The 22067-nt window shown below is 38.4% G+C and overlaps 1 protein-coding gene across 1 annotated transcript in view; it reads right to left on the bottom strand.

The window, feature by feature from the left end:
• ESR1 (estrogen receptor 1) overlaps positions 1-22067 on the bottom strand; it is a 156758-nt gene that overhangs the window by 86524 nt on the left and 48167 nt on the right. The window contains 1 exon segment of the mRNA XM_057375922.1: positions 18666-19170. Coding sequence (XP_057231905.1) covers positions 18666-19170 — 505 coding nt within the window.

Raw genomic sequence — 22067 nt, 5'->3', positions numbered from 1 at the left:
CTGTGGTGACAGTGACAGGACCTGAAGGAATGGTCTGAAGCTGTGTCAGGGGAGGTTTAGTTTCGATTTTAGGAAAACACTCTTGACCCAGAGGATGGCTGAGCACTGGAACAAGGCTCSCACRGGAAGYGRTGACAGCACCAAGCCTGACAGAGTTCAAGAAGCATTTGGACAATGCTCTMAGGCACATGGTGTGACTCTTAGGGCTCTCCTGTGCAGGGCCAGGAGTTCAATGATCTTAGTGGGCCCCTTCCAACCCTGGATACTCTACTATTCTATGATTCTACTAGTCCATGTATAAGGAATATGCCTCCCACAAACTCAAATATTACTTGATAGTCATATGCTTGAAAATATAACAAGGTTAACTGATGGGGAAAAAWGTCCATGGCTGATTAAAGGACAGATGTAAAAAGAATGAGAGAAGGCAAAGAAACAGCCAGTCTGAAAAKACACCATACTGTCCAGTCACTGCATACAAGAACTGCATTGCACCTGCACAGATGGGMTGCAAAAATGGTCACAGTACTTAAAGGCTGTCAGGCTAACAGAATGCCTCTGCTCTGCAGCTTCTACACATGCACATACTTCTCTTCCTCTCTTAATAAAGAAATTACTACCATTATGCCAAGTTTCAGTCTTGGACAGCCTGGACCCCAGTAGGGGAAGTGCAGACCTTTCAGCAGCATGCTTTAGTTTGTCCTTTCAGTCGAAATGGAGGCAAGATGCATCCATGGAAATGAGATGCCTCACCAAATCAGGGTAGTTTGTGAGGGAACATTGATCCAGCTGAGGTACTTGACTTATACTTGTCCTCTGGAAGATGCTGAATTCAACTTTGCATGCCAAGTCCTTCTGTGAATAATAATGAGCAGGAAACCATGAGGCAAACACGCTAGAGTTTGACACACAGCAGTGGAGCCTGCCAATACCATGTAGTCCAGTTCTTAGGTGCATCCTAGATTTTTAAGGCCAGACCCTATCAACACGCAGTGACATAAAATTACCTATTACRTAAGTCACAGAGGTTCTCCAGAAACTGAAAATTACAYATGCTAGAAATATCATAGAATCATAGAATGGTTTGGGTTGGAAGGRACCTTAAATATCATCTATTTACAACCCTCATCCATGGACAGGGACMCCTTCCACTARCCAAGCTGCTTAGAGCCCTTTTCAGSCKGGTCTTGAACACCTCCAGGGATGGGGAGTTCAGAACCATGTAAGAAACAGTAAGAAATAGAACCTGAACAGCTTGTTATATAAAGGCTACAATTTGAGATAACCCCACCAAACTTATTTTCAAAATTATTTTAATTTCTTAGACTCKACAGTTCTTCATTTAAAAAAGGACAGCCATAAACATTCAGCATCTCTCTAACTCTTGGACTTCGTCTCTGAAAATTTATGTTAAAGGTAACAAAGGCTGTAATTTTTCTTTATGTCCAAAGCGCATAAACTGTAAACTGCTGCCAGACAGGCAGTCTAGCTCTCCTTTCATTTCTGCACATAGATGTTGAAGGCCAGAGTAGCAAATTAATGCTGTTCAACACACAGTCACAAGACTTCAGAGAGAGCAGGAGGCCAGAAAATGCAGAGTGAAGAAGGAAGGATCCCAACTGTATGCTCACACCGATTTACTAATCCAGACTCAGGAATCGTGATGAGAAATATGACAGGAGAAAAAAACTCATCCAGTGGCAGCTTTAAGTTGATCAGAATAATGGCTGCATCACAACAGAACGAAGTATTAAAAGAGCAGATTGAAAAACTGGACCSTGCTCTTTTTCTCATTCCTCTCTATTTTCTCTTTCCTGCTTGTAGAATGCAGATCTTTCTTCCTGTGAAGGTTTCCCAGTCATCAGTACTAACCAAGTAGTARATAGAAAGTTTTACATATCCAAATTCTCTAAATTAACCCAAAGTAGTTAAATTATTTATTCAGACAATGTCCATGGATGAATTTGCAYATGCTAACTATCCAGTCAAGAGACAGCAAAGAGCACATGCTCACAAAAGGTAGGAAACACACTCACATAGCCAACTGCACATAATATCTTTGCAATAYTGCTTGTTGACATATTTTTGGGGTAACTTGTGCAACAATGTATGAGAAATTAGGTCTGTGAGAAATATATGCACTTGCCTCTTATGTTGGTGATAATTTTGTTTCCATACATTGAAGAGTTGTATTTCATTTTGGCAATCATCTATTTGTGGCATTTCGTATTCCTYACAGCAACAGAGAATAAGTTCAAATGCTTCAGAGGTGCCACAGTGTAACACCTCATTAATCTTCTCACCTTTTATTGTTGGTAGACATAATTGCTCCCTGCCCTTTCAATTACAAAGGAAGGAAAAAGTCTATTAGACAGACAAATTAATGCAGGATTAAATGTTCAGTGTTATGGACACAACAGCCACACTTCCATCATGATGTTTAAAAATATATTACCTGTTCACATGARAGACACTTAACACCAGTCTACCAGACACCAGAGACTCCTGCTGAATATTCATTTTCCAGATATGCATACCTCTTACAAATGAAGGGGGGAAAATCCACACAGGTTTGAACTTCTGTTTGTTGCATAATATTCTTTAATGGCTAACTATTGCAGAAAAACCATCTATTTACCCATTTCTAGCCATATTCATTGTTGCATGAGCTGAATGCTGGAAGTGGATGTTGGATGTTAGCACAGCAAACCTATTAACCYACCATGGTCCAGTTCAAGCCTCGACAGGAAAGCAGCAGCTCAGTGGAGCTGGCGGCTGATGGCAGCACATCCCTCYTCATCTCTGCTCTTGGAAAACTGACAGGATCTGATCACAGCCCCACACCTCTCATGGTACTAGACCTGCAGGAGCCAGCAGTTATGACAACTATCACCAAAACCATGTGACAAATTCTGCATTTCCTCACATCTAAATGATCCTAAGGGCTTCCAACATCCTATTTCAGACATCAGTCTTCCAGAAAATGACCGGAATGAGCAGCAAGGAGAAAACCAGGATCTCATCTAGCCCTACTGAGGTATAAATATGACAAAAATTAATGCTTGATTTTCAAATAGTCCATGTATTCAAAAATATATCAGTATAAGATGAAGTGCTGGGTCCTGCACTTGGGTCACAATAACCCCCTGCATGACTACAGGATTGGGACAGAGTGGCTTGAGAGCTGCTCAGCAGCCAGGGACTTTGGGGTGCTGGTTGACAGCTACTGAACATGAGCCAGCATGTGCCCAGGGAGGCCAGCGGCATCCTGGCCTGTATCAGGAATAGTGTGGCCAGCAGGAACAGGGCAGTAGTCATTCCCCTGTCCTCAGCACTGGTGAGGCTGCACCTCTAATCCTGTGTCTGGTTCTGGGCCACTCACTTTAAAAAGATATTGAGGTGCTGGAGCAAGTCCAGGGAAGGRCATAAATCTCATGATGAGCAGCTGAGGGAAACAGGATTATTTAGTCTGAGGAGCCTCTTTACAGCTACCTGAAAGGAGGTTGAAGTGGAGTGGCGGCTCAGTCTGTTTGGCCATGTCTCTAGTGAAAGGACAAAAAGAAGTGACCATAAGTTGTGTCAGGGTAAGTTCATATATGACATTTTTAAAAAAAATTCACTGAAAAAGTGGTTAGGCATTGGAATAAGTTGCCCAAGGATGTGGTAGAGTTACTGTCTCAAGTGTTCAAGAGRCATCTGGATGTGGCATTTGGGAATATGGTGTTGGGGTGATTATGGTGGTGCTGGGTTGATGGCTGGACTAGATGATCTTGAAAGTTTCTTCCAACCTTGATTATCCTGTGATGTAAAAAGTGTTCCATAAGACAAACAGRAAGATATTTCAATTATTGTCCATAAGCCTCTGTTCTTTTATTTATCTCTGGTTTGGTTTTAATTTTGTTCTAATTAATAAAAATACTTTGAAATATCAGTAAGGTTTGAAATTGTTCTGTCTTTCATCATTAGTTCCATCTGGCACCATARTAATTTAATTTCACATACATATTTATGTGGATTTACAGATGACAAAGTTAAACGACTCTAACCAACACCTGTCTATTGCCCAATCCAGAATCAAAAACCAAATGCAGAATCCAAAACCAGCTTCAATCAGGTCATGTTAAAAGTATAATACATAAAATGGAAAGATAAGTCAACAGGGCAGAGATTCTGCATGAATATGTCTCAACTCTTTCTTCATTCTCCAGCCTCAGCACAACTCCACAAATCCCAGTGGGAATTGCCATATGAGACGTATTCTTGATTCCTGTTTTCACTTGCCAATAGCCCTAGTAACCTTGCTGGAGAACCCTCTGCATTCCTACCCAAGAGCTCAGCTCCTTCCAGCTGCACACCCTGGAGCAAACATCCCACGGGATTTGAACAGCAGCGCCAGTGCACGCACAGCAGCAGGCTGGGAAAGGTAAGTACACGTAACTGCATCAGGGGGCAAAGACAAGGCTTGCTGCTSCACAGTGAGTCACGAGATGAGAAAAAGATGTGGGGAAAGAGAGAGAAGGAGTATTCCTCCCTAATGAGGTGCATCYCTGTAAATGCACAGAAATCCACCAAACACTACAGGCATCAACTCTTAGTTGAACTTTTAATGTATGAATAGGTACCTGTAAGTAGGTTTTAGTTTATTAAATTTGATTCATATTCAAAGCACCTTCTAATATATTATTTTGATTCTTTTTTGTTTAGAGAGACAGCAGCTATTTTTCTGAACCTGTTAGAATTCACCTAAATCCTTTGATATACGTGCACAAATGCAAAAGGCAACAGATCATATTTGTAAACAAGAAATCAAACTGGCTCTAGCTTTTTCCTGGGACCTTAAGCAATTATTATTATTATTATTATTATTATTATTATTATTATTATTATTATTATTAAAGAAAAAGTAAAAAATTTTAAAATGGCAATTTCAAGTTTAGCAGCAAGATTAATAATGCAGTATTTACTTCTGCTTTAAAATTCATCAATTCTTCTCAAAAATGCTCTGTAACTATAAGGTAGCCTTGCTAAAATGATGAATCACAATAGTTTAATTTTGTTTCAGGATGCTCTYATCATCACAAATTCATTTGGTCAAAAATACACTTGAAATGGGCTTATAGATTATATCTATGAAAAAAATCATATTTAATAGTAATTAGTGAAGTGATAATTCCATTCAGTATTAGACTTCAGATAACAAGATGAGGATTAGTATCATGTGAGTATCCGAATCAATACTGAATTTCAAATCTATCTCAGGACCTCTGATTTCAAGGRCAAATTAATTTTTTACTACCTCTTGTACATCTTGTTCCTTCTACAGAGAAGCTGTGCATGTCTAATGGYAGAAACAGCACTTCACATCTTCAGAATATCCAAGGATTAAACAGGGAAAGGAAATAGCTTAAAAATTCTGAGAGTGATGAAATGGAAATATAAAGAATAATAGTAGCTCTTCAATTAATTTTTCCTCATGACAGTGTTGGTGTAGAGCCTAACACAGAACAAAAAAACAACAACAACAACAAAAAAAAAAAAAAAAAAAGTCGAAAAAAAAAAAAAAAAAAAAAAAAAAAAAAAAAAAAAAAACCAAACAAAAAAAAAAAAAACAACCCAACTAAACAACAGGACAGCATGCACCCATCATTTCCCAGTTGCAGAAATACCATTTCTAAACATTTCTGTAGTGATTCTGAAGTAATGACTCATAGTATGCAGTAAAGGAAACCTCCATTCCATTCCTTGATTATGCTGGGATGACTGAGGTTTACARTAAAGCTAGTGATTTCAGATTTATTAAGCACTGAAATACTTTATGACATTTCCATTAGATATATATTTCTTTTTTTTTATTTCTACTTAGCCTATTTTCATTGGACTAACTTACGCCTGGCATTACACTTTTCAAGGAGTCTCAGTTCTTACAAAAACAGTCTTTAATACCTCTCACACTTAAAGAGAGAATGTTCAAATTAAAAGTTTGGTTTTGAATCTGGGATTCAGGACTGACCACAGGGCAGAAATCTTGTCCTTATTTTTTAAAATTTGTCCCCTGATGTCCTCAGAAAAGGATCAAGTAGTTGGCAGACAGATATGTGACGAATTTCTCTGGGACAAGAACTTCCCCAGGTAATCTGGTAGCAAATTGACCCTAACAAAGAACACCTCCAGACATCATCCATTTTAGGCTGCTACATGACATAAAGATGGCTGTCATCAGAATTCATGAAATGGTGGTCTTGGACACCTGTTCTCACTTCTTTCTTACCATAACCCTGCAACAAACAAGAAAAATAATTTTGCTCTTCTCCTCTAAGTTCTGGAACAACCTGGAAGGACTGTGCAGATGTGGGGCSAGTCTCTTAGGCAATGCAGCTTTCAGGTTACTTGTCATTTCCAGGCAGATCCACATTTGTTTACAATAAAGTGAATTAGAGAAAGAGGAAACAAGGCATTTGTGAGTCAGAAAATGGGTCATACATAAAAACATCTTGAAGCTATTAATACCTAAAGCTGCCATTTAAAAAAATATTAAAAAGCTGACGATAGCCATGCACCACCTACAATGACATTTTAGGTCTTCTTGAAAAGCCGGTCTTTGGCCTAATTAATATCCTTAAATGCTTTYGAAGAAAAAAARARAAAAAAAAAAAAGAAGGGTGGAGGGTACAGACAGCATTTAATATTTGCTTATGTACTGATTTTTGTACCAAAATGCATCCCTCTTTCTGAGGGGTAAGATCTTCAGTGCTTTAACGAAACAAAATCAGCAAAACCTTTCATGTTAATACAATGAACTGAAGGTGATATCTGAGAGTTCATGTCAAAAGCAAATTAACTCCTTTACTCTGTGCAGTCATTCCTTATCTACCTATAGAATAAATAAACGCAAGGTAGCTGAACATACAATTCCATATAAGGACTGAAATGGAAATATATTGATGCTCTATTCTTTCTGAGAAATATGCTGGGTATGTGTGTTTAGCAAGCCTGTAAACAATTTTTGTTCCATTTCAGATACTGTATTTAGTAACACCATTGCAAGTTTCCAAACTGACTGAGCACCTACTCAGTGTTTTAGCTCTTTTCACCCTTACTCATATGTAGCCTCAYGTCTTCTTTCTTAWTCAAGCCTGCTYTGGAAACAGTCCTGTCRATTTTTCACATGTGACTTTCAGTTYCTTATTAAARGTAKGCACTTCACCAGTAAATGTTTGTTCACAGGGGTCCTGTATGGTAAAACAGCATTGTCTTCATTTCACATGTTAGGACGTTAGGCCAACAGAGGGAGAGATCTATGCACACAATTTAAGTTCTGGTATGTTTCAGCTTTAGAAAGGCTGCTATTAGGATCTTACTGAGGTAAATTTATTTTCTCTATGCTCATGAGAAATACCAAGGCTTTAAGGAACTGAAATAATCAAAATCCAATCAGTCTTTGTGAGTGGCAGTTGTTTCAGGAGTGATGGATGCATGCTCAAGCAGCCACTTGGGCCTTTGATCAAACCAATGATTGGGCTAACCCATTAACTTCACGATAAATCTGTAACAGACAGCAACAAAATGCAAGAGTTGCAGTTATCTGTTGGGATGAAGATTTTCTACATGGGGCCAGCTCCATACTCTCTGTTTTCCCTGTGAGCCTTTTTATTTCTACTGCTTTGCTAACACACACTTGCTTTGTTTCAGTTATGTTTACAGCCCATCCCCAGTCCAAGTCACATCACCTGACAATTTTTATATTCCACTATTTATCTCCAGTTCAGACCTCTTCTGAAGGTTCTCCTCCATTGTACTTTTGCAGTTCACCCCAAACTATTCCAGGAACTTACACGTTATCTATTTTCTGCTACTAGAGCATTCCCTCTTCCTCCATGTTCTGTCTCACATCTCACTATAGCCCACTACAGCATCTCACCAGAGATTCAAAGTTTCTGCCTCACCAGACCCATCAGATTTCTTCACTGGMCCCATTCTGTTCTTCATTGAGACCACCTTTATTTTCTCTTCAGCCTATCTTCCCATRAAGATAGGCTGAAGAGAAGCCCAAGTTTTTACTGCATTTTGCTGATGTGACTTTTGCCAATCACAGAAGAAAACGCGAAAAAGCACAAGAGAAACCAGTTTTCTCAATTCAAGTGAATTGCAATATGGGCTGCACAGATGAACTGCAAGGTGGATGGAAAATGACTGGACTGCTAGTCTGAACAGATTTTTATCAGCAGTTGAAATTTGTCAAGCTTGCGGTAGTATTCRTGGGCAATCAATAGTGAGGTGAATATTTCACTAACAGTAGAGATGAAGGGAGAAACTGTGCCTCTAGCAAGTTAATGACAGCTACCAAGCTGGGGGATAGGGTAGTGGATATGCTGCAGAGCAAAACTCCCAATAAGGTGAATCCCAAGAGGTTGGAGAAATGGCTCAGCAGGAATCTCATGAAGTTCGGCACTGGAAGATGTGGAGTAATGCACAACGATAGAATCAAATAACTCCCTGAAAAAATACAGCAGGGGCTGGGCTGTACTAACATGAACATCTACAGGAGGCTGAGAGCAGAGCTGGTTCTCCTCTTCTTGGCAGCTGCAAAACTGCTTCCAATTTGGGGATTCCAAGCTGAAGCCAGCCTTTGACAAACTGGAACAAGTCCATGGACAGCCACTAATATGACGAGGGGGCTGGAACAAATGGTACATGATGAGATGCTGAGGGAAATGATCTTGTTCAGTTTTCTGAAGAAAAGACTAAGGCAGGATTTATTGCTGTCCCAAACAGTATAATGGAAGACTTTAAAGGAAACAGAGCCAGAGTCTTGTTGGAGCACACCATGAAAGGATGAGAGACATCTGACACATCTTTGGGCAAAGACTATTCTGATTATATATTAGGAAAAAGCTTTTTGCTGTAAGAGTGGTTCAGCACTGTAACAGATTGCTCTGGTGGATGYGGAGCCTCCATTCCTGGGTATCTACAAAACACAACTGGATCAGGGCCTGAGAAACCTCATCTAACTTTGAAGAGAGCCTTGCTTCGAGCAAGATGTTAAACCAGATAATGTTCAGACTTAAGCGTCCCTTCAAACTTACATTACTCTGTGATTCTCATCTCTCAATAAATTGCCGCTGCCTACAGTAATRTTTGCAGAGAAAATCCTTTTCAAATGTCATGCAGCTGTGCAATGAAGTAACTTCACAGCTTTTGTCAAACAAGGGTGCTCTTGCAATCAAGTCAATGTAGAATCATGAAGAAAGGATGGAGCATAGACGGTCAATAAAATTTCATATAATTTAGCTATCAGATGCAAACAAATCCCCCCTGTGAATAGTGAGTTGTTTTAATAGTTTGTAGCATAAATTTGAGCAATATATTTCTGGGAGAAAATTAAAGATGCTGATTTGATAGCATTCTCCCACTACAAAGTATCAGATGTATGTATACCTATAATAACAATGGCGTCTAGGATGTTGAGAGAAAAAGTTAGGGTTTTAGTATAGCAAAATTTTCTTTTCCTGTCAGGATATTTAGCAAGTTGAGCCATTTTTGTCAAAACATCTTTAAAACAATTTACCTGAGGCAATCATCTAACAAGAAAAATAGAAGCCAAAGATAGACAATGTAAGTAAGCAAAAAAGAGAGGACCCTAGTCAAACTCAAAAATAATCAGTGTTACTAAAACTGTCTGTAAATAAAGTTAAGTTTCGTCCCAAGGTGTTTAAAAATTTGTAGAATCAGATTTATTTTCACTTTCTTTGGCTTTTTTATGGCTTGAATTAAGGAAAAAACTTACTGAACTTAAACCTACTTTAGAAATATTTGACTCCTTAAAATGCCATACATCTGACAGATATTCTTAGATCTTAACTGGTTCTGATAATTGTTGCTATTAAATGTTTGGCTACATCATTTTATATTGGTTTCTATATCATCACCTTTCTCCATGAACATAATTAGAATACCCTCACCACTTCCTGGATTTGCATGCTTTATCTCTAATTGATGTTCCTGAGGATTAAAATTAGGATTATATTTCTCACAGCATGGCAAGAGCAAGCTAGCATACTTTTCTACCCATAAATTCTAAACAATCCAAACCACAAAAAGGTATTTCAAGGTAATAAATCTGCTACAGTGGCTCATGTGTTGGCAACACACATATTTTTCCTTGCTTGTGTTTATCAATATGGCTGAAGAAGTATCATTTTACTGCAGAATGGAAGCAAAYAGACAAAGCTGTTCTTTGACATAAAAGTTCTCCAAAGGTGACTAATGTGCTCTACATTCTCAGACAGAGTGTTCTTTGCCACCACTAGAGTTTCCTGAAGACAAGAGTTCTGTGATATGCAATTTGAAACAGGGATCTTACTGTCAAGTCTAAGTTGTAACTAACAACAAAAGCAGTGAACACTTTTTCAAACTTCTTATGGATGTCAACTGATACAATTATTCAGTAATAACTAGATACTGCTTGATCAAAGTAGCTCAGCAAAAAAAAAAAATCTTTTAAGAATGTTTACTGGCTTTATAAACTGAAAACAGAGATGACAGGGTCTTACGTGACATTTTATTTTTGCCAAAGATCAGATTTTATAGCACTTCAACAGCAAAATTAAATTACAATTTTTAGAGCTAGCACCTTCCAAACTTCCATCTGTTTACAGATCAACATGAAGAAGGGAAAAGAGTAAGTTTCTAAACACCAGAAAATGTCAATGAAAAGCTGGAATGCACRGGGATGGATGTGGAGCCAACTGAGAATTTATAGGTCGGGATTAAAGAGAGGGCAGGGACAGGTGACATTATAGTGGAGGTCTGCTACACACCACCTTATCAAGAAGGTCGAGAGGAAGACCTTCCTGAGGAAGATCAGAGGAAGAGAGAACCACTCCTATGAGGACAGGCTGAGAGAGTTCAGGGTGAAGAAGAGACCTTTAAGCAATATTCCAGTACCTAAAAAGGCCCTACAATGAAGCCACAAAGGGACTTTTTATAAGGGCTTGTAGTGACAAGGGGGAATGACTTAAACTGAAAGGGGTTGGTTTAGATYGTATATTAGAAATGCTTCACTATGAGAGTGGTGAYGCACTGGACCAGGTTGCYCAGAGAAGTTGTGAATGCCCCATTCCTGGAAGTGTTCAMGGCCAGATTGGATGGAGCTCTGAGCAACGTGTTGTAGTGAAAGGTGTCCCTGCCCATGCCAGGTGACTTGGAACTATTGTTCCCTTTCAACCCAAACTGTTCTATGATTCTATGATCTTTCACTGATKTTTGAGTTAACAGATCTTTTCTCACAAGCCTGAATTACATTTAAAAGAAAAAAAGAAAGTAAAAGTAGAAGGGAAATAGAAAGAAAGCAGTAGATATTACATATTCCAATTTTAGCAGAATTATACACAAAAGAAGTAGGCTTTTTAGAAAGCTATTATGATTTACCAAGCCTTGTGATTTAAGACTTGGGGCCTAAATTTTATGTCACATTTTCTTCTACAGCTGCTGCTTCCTGCACAATATCTTTCTAATGATTTTTATTTATCATGAGTTGTGACTTTTCCTGTGCTGCAGTAAATTTCCCTTCCCTCTTCTTAGCTTTATCCTAGAAAATCAGTATCCTAGAAATTTTTGCATAGCCATCTTTTAGCAGCCCAAATCACTACTGAAGTAGGGTGTAGTGACCAAAACAGTGTTTCTGCATGATAGCAAGTAACAAAAGAGGGAGAAAAGACTGGAAGTAGCAATTAAATTTGCACTGGACATTTGCACTGCAGATTGCTGAGACACTGGAAAAATCTTCAAAGGAATAATAGAACTTTTCCCTATATAATCAATTAAAAGTAGTTTTCTTAATTAGATAGGATGATCAAGATCAAAAATATCCACTGCTTGTTCACATMACTTACAAATGCAAGGTGAAATGCATGGACATTAAATGCAGCCTGGTGTTGCCTGGTGCTGATGCTCCCTGGTCTGTCACTGTCAGAGAGACAGAAGGCTCTCCCCCTGAGCCTTCAACAGTCTCTTTGCACAGATTCTTCTCCCTGGGTCCTGGGGAAGTCTGTTCTGGCAGCCAGCAGCATTGTGAGGCAGCAGCACATGGAACCAGAATGTGACACATTCCACTCCTGTTGTCTAACTCGAGGAGATCTGCACCCCTGAACAGTTGTAGGGAACCCACTGGATGTCAGGTGGTTCCATGAGCGGCTATTCACTATTAGTTACCAACCACGTTTTTAGCAAGTCCTCTTAATTGCTTCCAGCTTTCAACATTTACTGCTATTTCTCACTTTTACCAATGGTTCCCATGCAATGAGATACTGTATCTTATTTCTTGTTTATATAGGTGCTGGCTGCTGCGTCATTAGTTAAGACTGCAATGGTGGGAAGACCACTGCAATTGTTATGTACGTGTATCAAATAGGATTTACATTTAGGAGAGTCATAATTAAGCTATCTTCTGAGAGCCATATTCCCTTTTTCTAGTAAAGGGTTAAAATAAAACACCTAGATCACTCCTGAATCCAGTGCTGTTATCAGTATCTTATCACACAAAAAGGTTATCCTGCAGATTTACGATCTTGTCTCTTACAGGTATCACTCATGCATTCAGTCTTGCACAAGAATATCTAGAGAGAGATGAAGTAAGAAGCCTCCCAGCAATTGGAATCTGAGCTTGGCAGAAAAGCAGAAATGCCTTTCCTTGCCCAGTGTCACACTGATCAGGGTTCCTAATGATCTGTGGCAAGTTATAACCTTTTGTAAGTCACTGGAAAGGCCACTCAGCCTCAAATGTGACTTCTCCCTGTACTGCAAATTTTACGAACAGTCCCTACAATGAATGCAACTAAAACAGCACTTCAAATGAGAATGCTGAAGGATGGCATCTCTGCTCTAATCTCTGTTCTGATGCCTGAATAGATAATAGAAAACTCCCTGCAGACAGGCCAGGGAGCTCACAACTAGTTTCAGTGTTTCATTGTCAAATTATTAAAATTACCAAAATCTCAATTTGTTAGAAAATGTGGAGTTGCAGGACTCTCCTGTGTTTTTTTTTTGTTTTTTTTTTTGGAGCTATGCCTTAGATCTGGTCAGCCTATCTTGTTGGTTTAATAAAAAATGCTGGCATCTGGTGTTCACTTTGCTGAAGGAATTGATGCCAGCAACTAATGCTTTCCGTATCAGAGCAGATATGGCCAGCAGTGTTTGTTGTTTCAATAGCCTCAGAGCAAAAGTGATCAAGCCAGTGACACAGAGTCAACTCCCCATCTCCCTCTCAAGGGACACACTGCAGTGTCTRTGTGAAGGGATAGTACAGAGCATGACTGTTTTGGTTCTTTACAGCAGATGTATGGATGGGATTAATTTCACATAACTCTGGATATCACTAGGTATCTATCTTCATCCAGTAGATACCTGTAGACGAAGGTAGTCATCTTTTCTAATACAGGAAGATAAACTTGCTTTTTGTTGAGCCTAATGCACTTGAACTATTGAGATCAGGTACCTCAGAAAGCGACGATGTRCACTCACAATGCCTCTCTGTGTCTCAGAGTAACAAGGGAGCTCCTGTGCAAGTTTGGTGGTGTTCTCAAGGCCATTTGAGGTGTTCCAGGTGGTGACCCCCAATGACACACACCTCTTGTTCCAAAATGGTTGGGCTACACAGTCWGTCCAGTGTCACATCTGCTGGACACATCTGACATTCTGACCTCTCAAATGGCACCAGATGCCTAAGGAATGGATAAATGAATGCAGACCTAGGTGCCTACACTCAATCAGATGAACCCCATTCACGTGGTCTGTCTGAACAACACGGGTTTAGACACAAATTTCAAGTGTACTTGGGAAGGACTCAGTATATGGAGCCTTCCTACACTTGCGGTTTGTAAAAAAAAAAAAAAGGTAACTGTTGCAAAAGTTAAGTTTTCTTCAACAAGGAGGGTGAAATCCTCCCTTGGCAGAAAGAAGGGTAATGAGGAAGCACAACAGCTCTCCCTTTCACACACTGCCTGCCCTTATTCAGGGGCACAAGGAGGCACAGATTACGTGTAACAACATGGATTGGTGACTTCATGGTGCAAGCACACTTGCAGCAGGATTCACACTTCAGTACATGCTCCAAGGAGGGCTGCAGAAACACCAAAGTTGGTTTGTCCAAGTCCCTCATAATTTTAATGTGTGAGCATCTCAGAGCACTTAATAGGCTTATCTCAACAACATTTGCATAAGATAAGAAACTATCTATGAGATGATTCCATGTTTTCCTGTCTCTTTCATTACAGTCATCTCTTGCTGTAAAACTGTCAGAGATATCAGCACAAGCCCGGAAAACAGGAACACTCCAAGTGTTCAAGAAATTGCCTGAACACTTGAACTGTTCAAGAGAGGACCTCTGAGCAGACTGATATTTTAGAGAAAAATAAACAAAAAAAGCAAAGCAAAACACTACATTACATCATATTCCATGTTATGAAATACTTCACGCTTCATTTTAAAAAAATTAAGAAAAATAATCTTTGAACTTTGAATTCATTTTAACACCTTTATTTTAAAATTTGGAAAAAAAATCTTCTTCATTTAGAACTCAACATGAACAGCTAGAAAAAATCCTAATGAATCAACACAGTTAACAAAGTTTATATACTTGGTTATGTAACTATTTTTTTGACTGATGGATTTCTTAATTACAACTGAAGAGACATCAATCTACATCTGTAATCTTTCTCAATTTTAGCAAGCATTAAAATTAAAGCTGTGATCATATTAATTAGAACAGCAGAGTCAACTGCAGTATGATATTTGTGGCTAATGCTAAACAAATGCTTTATTATATTAACTTAAACATAGAGCCTGAAATATTAGAAGATACAAACTAGCCACTAAAAGTGAGGGAGCAATTAATCTGTTGTTCTTTGTACACTGATTTGCCCAGCCTCTGTCACTCACTAGAGGCTGACACACAACTTTCTTGTCAGGGAGCTGGAAGGTCACAGTCTATTTTTTTTTTTTTTTTTGCCTAATTTGGAACTAGCACCAAAGACAGGTTACAAAGAGCCTTAAATAAATGCATGATATTATTTCAGACCTGAGGAGTGCAAACTCAGTGGGATGACACAGGAATGTCACACACTGGCAGAGCAAAAAGGATGTTCTGCTGTTGCTTGTAGGGACTYACTGAGGTAAATTAGCTACTGAAAGTCTTGATTTTTCTCTGAGCAGATCAAAGCTTGCCGAAAAGCAAGAGGAAATAACCAGAAATTACCAGAACTCAAATTCAATATTTAAGAACAAAAGAAATATTTCTGTTCATTTACTATAATAGTCAAAAGTACAGAAATAGTACAAAASTACATAAAAGATTTCCTGTAAAAATCATCAACCACTAATCAGCATTTAATAACAAAAAACTCTATTACTAAAAATTATCAATTAAAAAAAAATAGTGAGATTGGACATTGTCAGATAAGGAAAAGATATTTTAATTTGCCTACCTATAAAAACAGCCACAAGGTCATACATAAATAGGGTCTAGGCATAGATAGCACAATTTTAGTTAAGCCCCCTTTTTTCTGTTTCTCAAATTCTGATGATTCATAATTTAGACATTCCAGAAGGGAGATTAATACATTTATTGAATTCTTAAAAAATTATTCTTTTCATGTATCTTTATGTTTTTCATCTAACTATAGAAGCCTTCCATTATCTCACAACAAGAGACTATGTATTTTGGAAAAGGAGTCTTTGACTCCTTTTGAACTATTTGAAAGACAAACTATAACTTCAGCATTAGTACACAAGCAGTTAAATATATATTAATACATATCTGTCCATAGGCAGTATGATTTTGAAGACTTATTAACAAAACCAAAATACATTAAAAGTTCTCCTTACCACATACAGTAGTTTTTAGTTTTGTGACTGAAGATTTATAACATTTTGTCCAAGTATCAAATGGAATATCATTTCAGCTCCAGCCTATAATGTTTATTTATTGTCCAAGAMACTTGCAGCACAGTATGCAGCACTTGCATGTCAAATTTAGAGTAGAACAGGCTGACACAATGCAAATATTTCTGCTCCAAAAGCTAAACAGCAAAACTCAGTTACACAGAAAGGTAAATGAGAATAGCAGAGGAGTCTTACTGGGTCTTAGGTTACATAACTTGTTATAGAAGCAGGCAGCCATATCACAAACTAATCATGATTCATTATAACTTTTTTTAGGGCTTCTGGTTTAAGATTTTTTTGCATTTATCACTCCTGCTGGTAGGTTGTTCCAGAGTCAGACATCTTTCAATCTCCAGAATCAATTTATTCATTGCCAGATTATACTGTCCTACACTCTCTTTTCTCCCATAACCCAATTGAAACCAGTGAGACTGGACAAATAAATAAATAAAGCAAATTGGAAGTTTTTAAAAGAACTTGTTCTTAAACCCARTGGCTAGACATTGAAATATTTTCCAGGCAGTGAACACCTACTCAATTTATTTTTGACAGACTGCTGGTGATTGAGTTCATGCCAAAACACAAGAAAAAAGACCTAATATTTAATGCTGTGAGGATGATAACTTTGTAAATGCAACCTCACAAAAATGAAAAGCAAAAAAAGCAAAGTTTTTATCAATTCAGTTCCAGCAGTACCAGCCTGTTAACAAAAGATAATCATAGCAAGCACTTTGAAACACATTTCTTATTACCACGTAAGATGCGTTTCACAGAGTTATGGCTGGAAGGGGCCATTAAATCATTTGTATAATGCTGTATGCAGATAAACCTTCTGGCAGATCCAAGGTCATAAATTCACCTAATTACTGCTGCATTAAGCCTCAGCAATCGCATATGGGTAATACACGTCTCCAAGGGTGACACACAACCTTGATCAGAAATGTCAGGAAATAGGGAATACTTCACTGGTCTTACATGTTTGCCCCAGTAATTAAACTAAAGAAGTACCTTAATTTTATTTTGAAGGGTCTCACCTCAATTCACAGCTTAAAAATTAAAATAACACTATTTCCATAGCAACTTCTGTGTCCAGGTGATTCTTAGGTTTGAATCCTCCTGCAGTGCAATAACTGACTATAGAACATTTTCTGCCTGTGTATTTCAACTTCATGAACTCACTGCTCCACTGTTTACATACATAAGGTCACTTACACACTTTTCATCACAGCTTTGCACTGGACATTCCTGTAAAATAAGCCTTTTATTCTTGCAAAAAGTGCAGTTTACCTCTCAAGTCACCGGTAATCATTCAAGATCTCTATGTCCTGGCATGTACTTTTTCTTCCAGGAGGTATTGTATTTGGTTGCACTAAAATTAATTGATTAATTAATTAATTAATTTGAATCAATTCAGTTTACAGATCACTGTATTAGACAGTTTAACCTTTACCTATAATTTCACCAGTCTTCRTTCTATCTGCTTACCTAAACTGACTAATAATTTGCAAAAAAGTGCAACCATTTTGTTTACAGATTTTACTACCAGATTCTTAGAAAGGCTGAGTTAGACTTAAGAACATACGTTGTTGTTCACAGTAACATGTCATATTGTGCATATGAGTCTAGCAGTCTGGCCCTCAACATGGAAAAAATTACTTACTTCTATTTTTTCTGAGTTGTTACATTTCTAATAAATTCACGTGTATCTCTCAAATCAAGAGAATAGAGTTCAGAAAAAAAATTATATCTAACCGTTCACTTTGATTCACTGAAGCCCAGCATAATAAGCTGATGCAAACTATGCTATAAACACTGCATGAAACATTAACAGCATGGATATAGGTATGTATGATGATATTTTTTTAGAAGCCATAATTCTATCAATTTCAAGAAAAGATGTAATTTTTTTTACAACCGACAATAAATTTAAACCAAGTAAATTTGTTTCCCTGTTTCAATGACACATTTATCTTTCTATCCCAGACCAAAAAGAAAAAAAAAAAAACCAAAAAAAAAATCAACAAAAACCCATCTCTTATTGAGACACAAAAATGCGGAAAAAAAAACCTGAACGATCCTATCTTTTGAAAAGCAGCACGCCAGATTTACAGTTAATATATATCACCCTCCAAAGAAAAATGCGTGTTAATATGTACACAGCTCTTTGCATAACTCAGGAAGGTGGTTACTGACTGCAATACTGTCACTGAGTCGACTCTAACACTTTGATTAGGAAGGATATAGTGCTTCTGAACAACTTCCTATATAAGCCACTTCTCACAATGCAATGGAATACAGAGAAGAAAAATACTCTTACTACCAGCTAAGAGTTGAACAAACAACCACTCACACTGAAAAATGTGTGATAGTGGAAGTCTTTTTAGTATACTTCAGGCAGTATTATAATACATTACAACACTGAGGCCATTTGCCATTCTTTAATCAATTATGATTTTGTGCTTTCCCAGGAAATATTTATACTTACTATCTGATCTGTTTTTCATGAAGGTACCATTTTCAAAATTTACAGCTTACAGTCACAGTGGGCTGTGAATTACAGTTTTGTTTTATTCTACGCTATTTCTTACGGTCTAGATAACATCGATGATTCAATTAAATCGCATGCTCCTTTACACAAAAAGCAAATATTAGGGCATAACAGATTCCTACATTCTAATATTCCCAGATCATCTGCTTAAATAAGAAAGAAAAAATTCTGTATCATTTACCTGTAGAAGGCTGGAGGAGCAGCTTCCCTCATCCCAAAGCTGCCCTGATCRTTTTCAAGGTAATAGGGTACCTGTTGGCTGTGATGATGGATGAAGGGCGACAGCTGGGGTGCCGTTTGCAAGAACACCACCGGGCTTGGTGGGACACTGTTCAGCGAGTGAAATCCGGCCAGACTGCTGGACCCAAAAGATTCAGAAGTAGGGGCATAACTGAGCGTAGTAGAGCTGTACACCGGAGCCGTAGTACCAAAATCATAGGTGGCTCCTTCTGGATAGTTAAAAACTCCTGTCTTGTTGGTCTCCACGTACATGTCGCTGAGCGATCTTTCCAGGGGAATCTTCAGCTGAGGTCTGCTCAGTGTCTCCAGTTCAGTGCCTTGAATCTGGTGCAGCAGGGTAACTCCAGAGGTTTTGGTGTGAAGGGTCATGGTCAGTACTAGTGGCAGTGAGCAAGGAACATATCTGCTTTTACTGTCAACAGCGAGATCGGCAGCTGGCAGTCCACCTAAAAAAAATACCAGAACCTATTCTGAGGCTCAGCAGAAATCATAATAAAGCAGCACTACACAGGTATTCCTCTCATCTCGGCAAGGAGGAGGATACAAACAAACGCAGAGTGAGCACTGAAAACGCACATTCTCTCTCTCTCTTCTTCCCTCCCTCTCCCTCTCGCTAACTTTTAGGAACTCCTCATCTGCGCTAATATGCATTACAAGGTGCTGGCTGTACGCCAGGAACCCTTGCCTTGTGCCGACGTTGGTTTAAACATCACTTCAGAAACAATTAGTTTTGGAGTTATACCAAAGAATTGTCCATCTAAATGTTACTTCATTCTTACTAATAGTTTAATTTTTCATTTCAGGGTACTGTGCTTTGCAGCAACTAACGGTAAAGAACACTTAAATCCAACCAGGAAGACTAGTGCAGTGGTCAGTCACATTACTGACTTTGATTCCCTCGGCAGGCTCCAATCTATCTGTGCTTATCTCTCCTCCTGTTTGATTCATTTTCATGTTTGCTAGAAATATGTAATGTGTACATTGTACTGACCCTGGGTAGGGCTATGCTGTAACTGAGATAGGGCAAAGCAGAATGTGTGTGTGTGTGCACGCGTCCGTCTGTGTGTGTCTCTGTGTGTGGGGCAAGCCTCAGCCAATAAAGCCAGCTTACAAAATTAATGGGGGCATGATACCTATGCAGGAGAGAAGATTTATAACATATTTCTATCAGCAAGTTGCAGTTATTAGAGTATGATAATAACATTAAGAAGCAAGGAAAAGCTTTAGACTAGCCTGGAAAATTATGACTGCTTCTTTTCATGCTGTAAAATGATTAAATAAACATCATTCAGATTTTGCCACAGTTAGGAGATGGTTATTTGATTGCATGATACATAAATTGAACACAGGAAATTCTTTTTCCTAGTCCTGTGAACAAAAGCTTAGCAAACTTTAACTTTGAAATCAGACTAGAAAATCAATTAATCTAAAATAATCGAATGGGATCGGCTGTAAAAAACACTGAAATGTCTGTCAAAGTTATATTTAGAAAGAAAAAAAAAAAGGAAAAGAGAGAACATAATGAAAAGGTGTGGCATGCATGCTTCTTCTTGCAATCTCATTCCATATAATTTTAACTTCGCACAAACCAGTTCTCCTGAACGAGCTAAATGAAAACCTCCAGAAACTGTTTCAAGCTCTCCAGCTTTATTGCTGTGGTCTGTGGTTCAGTCAATGAAATAGGCTAATGTCAACCCTAAATGCATTAATATATGGGCTCCACTTCATGTGCTTTGAATACTAGCAAAGCCTATGCTATACTTAAACAACTCCACAGTTATTTGGCTCAACCTTCAAAAAACCCAAGAAACTGAAAAACTGAGTATGCAGGTCACTAGAAGTGTCAAGAAAAGTTTACTAAAAATGGTTTTATTGTAGAAATAATACTGTGCTTTCAGAACTTCCACTAAAATAGGCAAAGTTTTTTATATTTGCAAGAATATTCTGAAGCAATATATGTTTTTACCTTTGCAGGCACAGAGCTGAGACATCAGCACACACATAACTATGTACTTGATATATTTCCTCACCCACCCAGYCACCCTCCCTACCCTGTTCAAATTTCAGATTGTAGACTTTGATCAAAGAGATAAGCTTGTTTAAATAACACTGGACTAAACATGTTCCCAGTTAAAAAAAAAAAAATAACAATCAGACAACCATACCCAGCAGTTCAGAAAGTCTTCGAAGAGTTATTCTGAAAGTATGCCAGACAGTGTGAGAGAAAAAAAAGAGTGTGTGCATGTTCTCTTAGAGTGGGCGACCGTGCATCTGCAGACACTCACAAAACAGCAAGCAAGCACAGCTCCCAGCAGCCAGGCTGCATGGGCTGAGGGAATGGCAGACACAAGTTTAAGCCAATCTCTCTGGCACATTTCATTTTGTGCTTTGAAATACATAGAAAAAGCACCATCTCTTATTAAATTGCGTAATCTGAGGATTAATGTGAATCTGCCTGCCATAMAAAGTATCTGTTTCTATAGTGTGCTACAAAATGGACTTTTAATTTTTACCTAAAGCATTTATCCAACGTGTATGCCATGTTAAAACTGCTATATTGACGTGAAATAAAATACTTCAGTGCAATAGTTATGCAAAAGATGGAAAACAGAAATAAGCAAACAAAGAGCTGACTTTTGAGTGTGCCCTGTAATCCTTACACTCACTTTTTAAAAACCTCTTTAGTAATTTTTGGGAGATTGTGTTTCCAGGGTGTCAGCTATTAAACACACTRTAGGGTTAACTTGAACCACCATCACTCCTGCTCTGTACCATTTGAACTAGGGACCTGTGAGCAGCTCTCCACAAGCAMCAGTCATCCCAGTGAAAAGGCTCAGCAATAGACAGCTGCAGTATCCATGCAGCACACAACCTGGTACACATCTTGAGAGAAAAAAATGTGAATGCCACAAACAAGATCTTGGGGACCGGCTGAGAACCTCTGTGAAAGCATCCTGTAATGTCCGACTTACTTTTCCTGTGGAAGAAAAGCAAAAGAGCAAGAAAGGGCAAGGGTGAGGCAGGGGGCGTGTCAAGACAAATCCCATGAAGAAGCTGAATTTTTGCTTTTGGTATACTGAAAGAAAAAAAAAATCAGGTTCTGATTCTGCTTACTATATATGGGATTTTWAGATATAAAGAAACTATGAAATGCAACAAGTTACCAGAAGGTTGTTCTATTTCTAGTCCCACATGGTAAAGACTGYGCTGCTTGCTCTGAGCTAACACTGCTACTTTACCCTGCTTCAGAGATGGCATTAGGGGTATCCACCTGTGGGCTCACCTATCAAAAAGACATCTAGGTTTCTAAAACGTGGTATTTGTGCTTAAAGGTGAGACTTAG

This window comes from Malurus melanocephalus, unplaced genomic scaffold (assembly GCF_030028575.1).
Source record: "Malurus melanocephalus ecotype Western Australia unplaced genomic scaffold, MMel_1.1 scaffold_264, whole genome shotgun sequence".
NCBI lineage: Eukaryota > Metazoa > Chordata > Aves > Passeriformes > Maluridae > Malurus > Malurus melanocephalus.
This window is presented reverse-complemented; position numbering and strand designations above follow the sequence as displayed.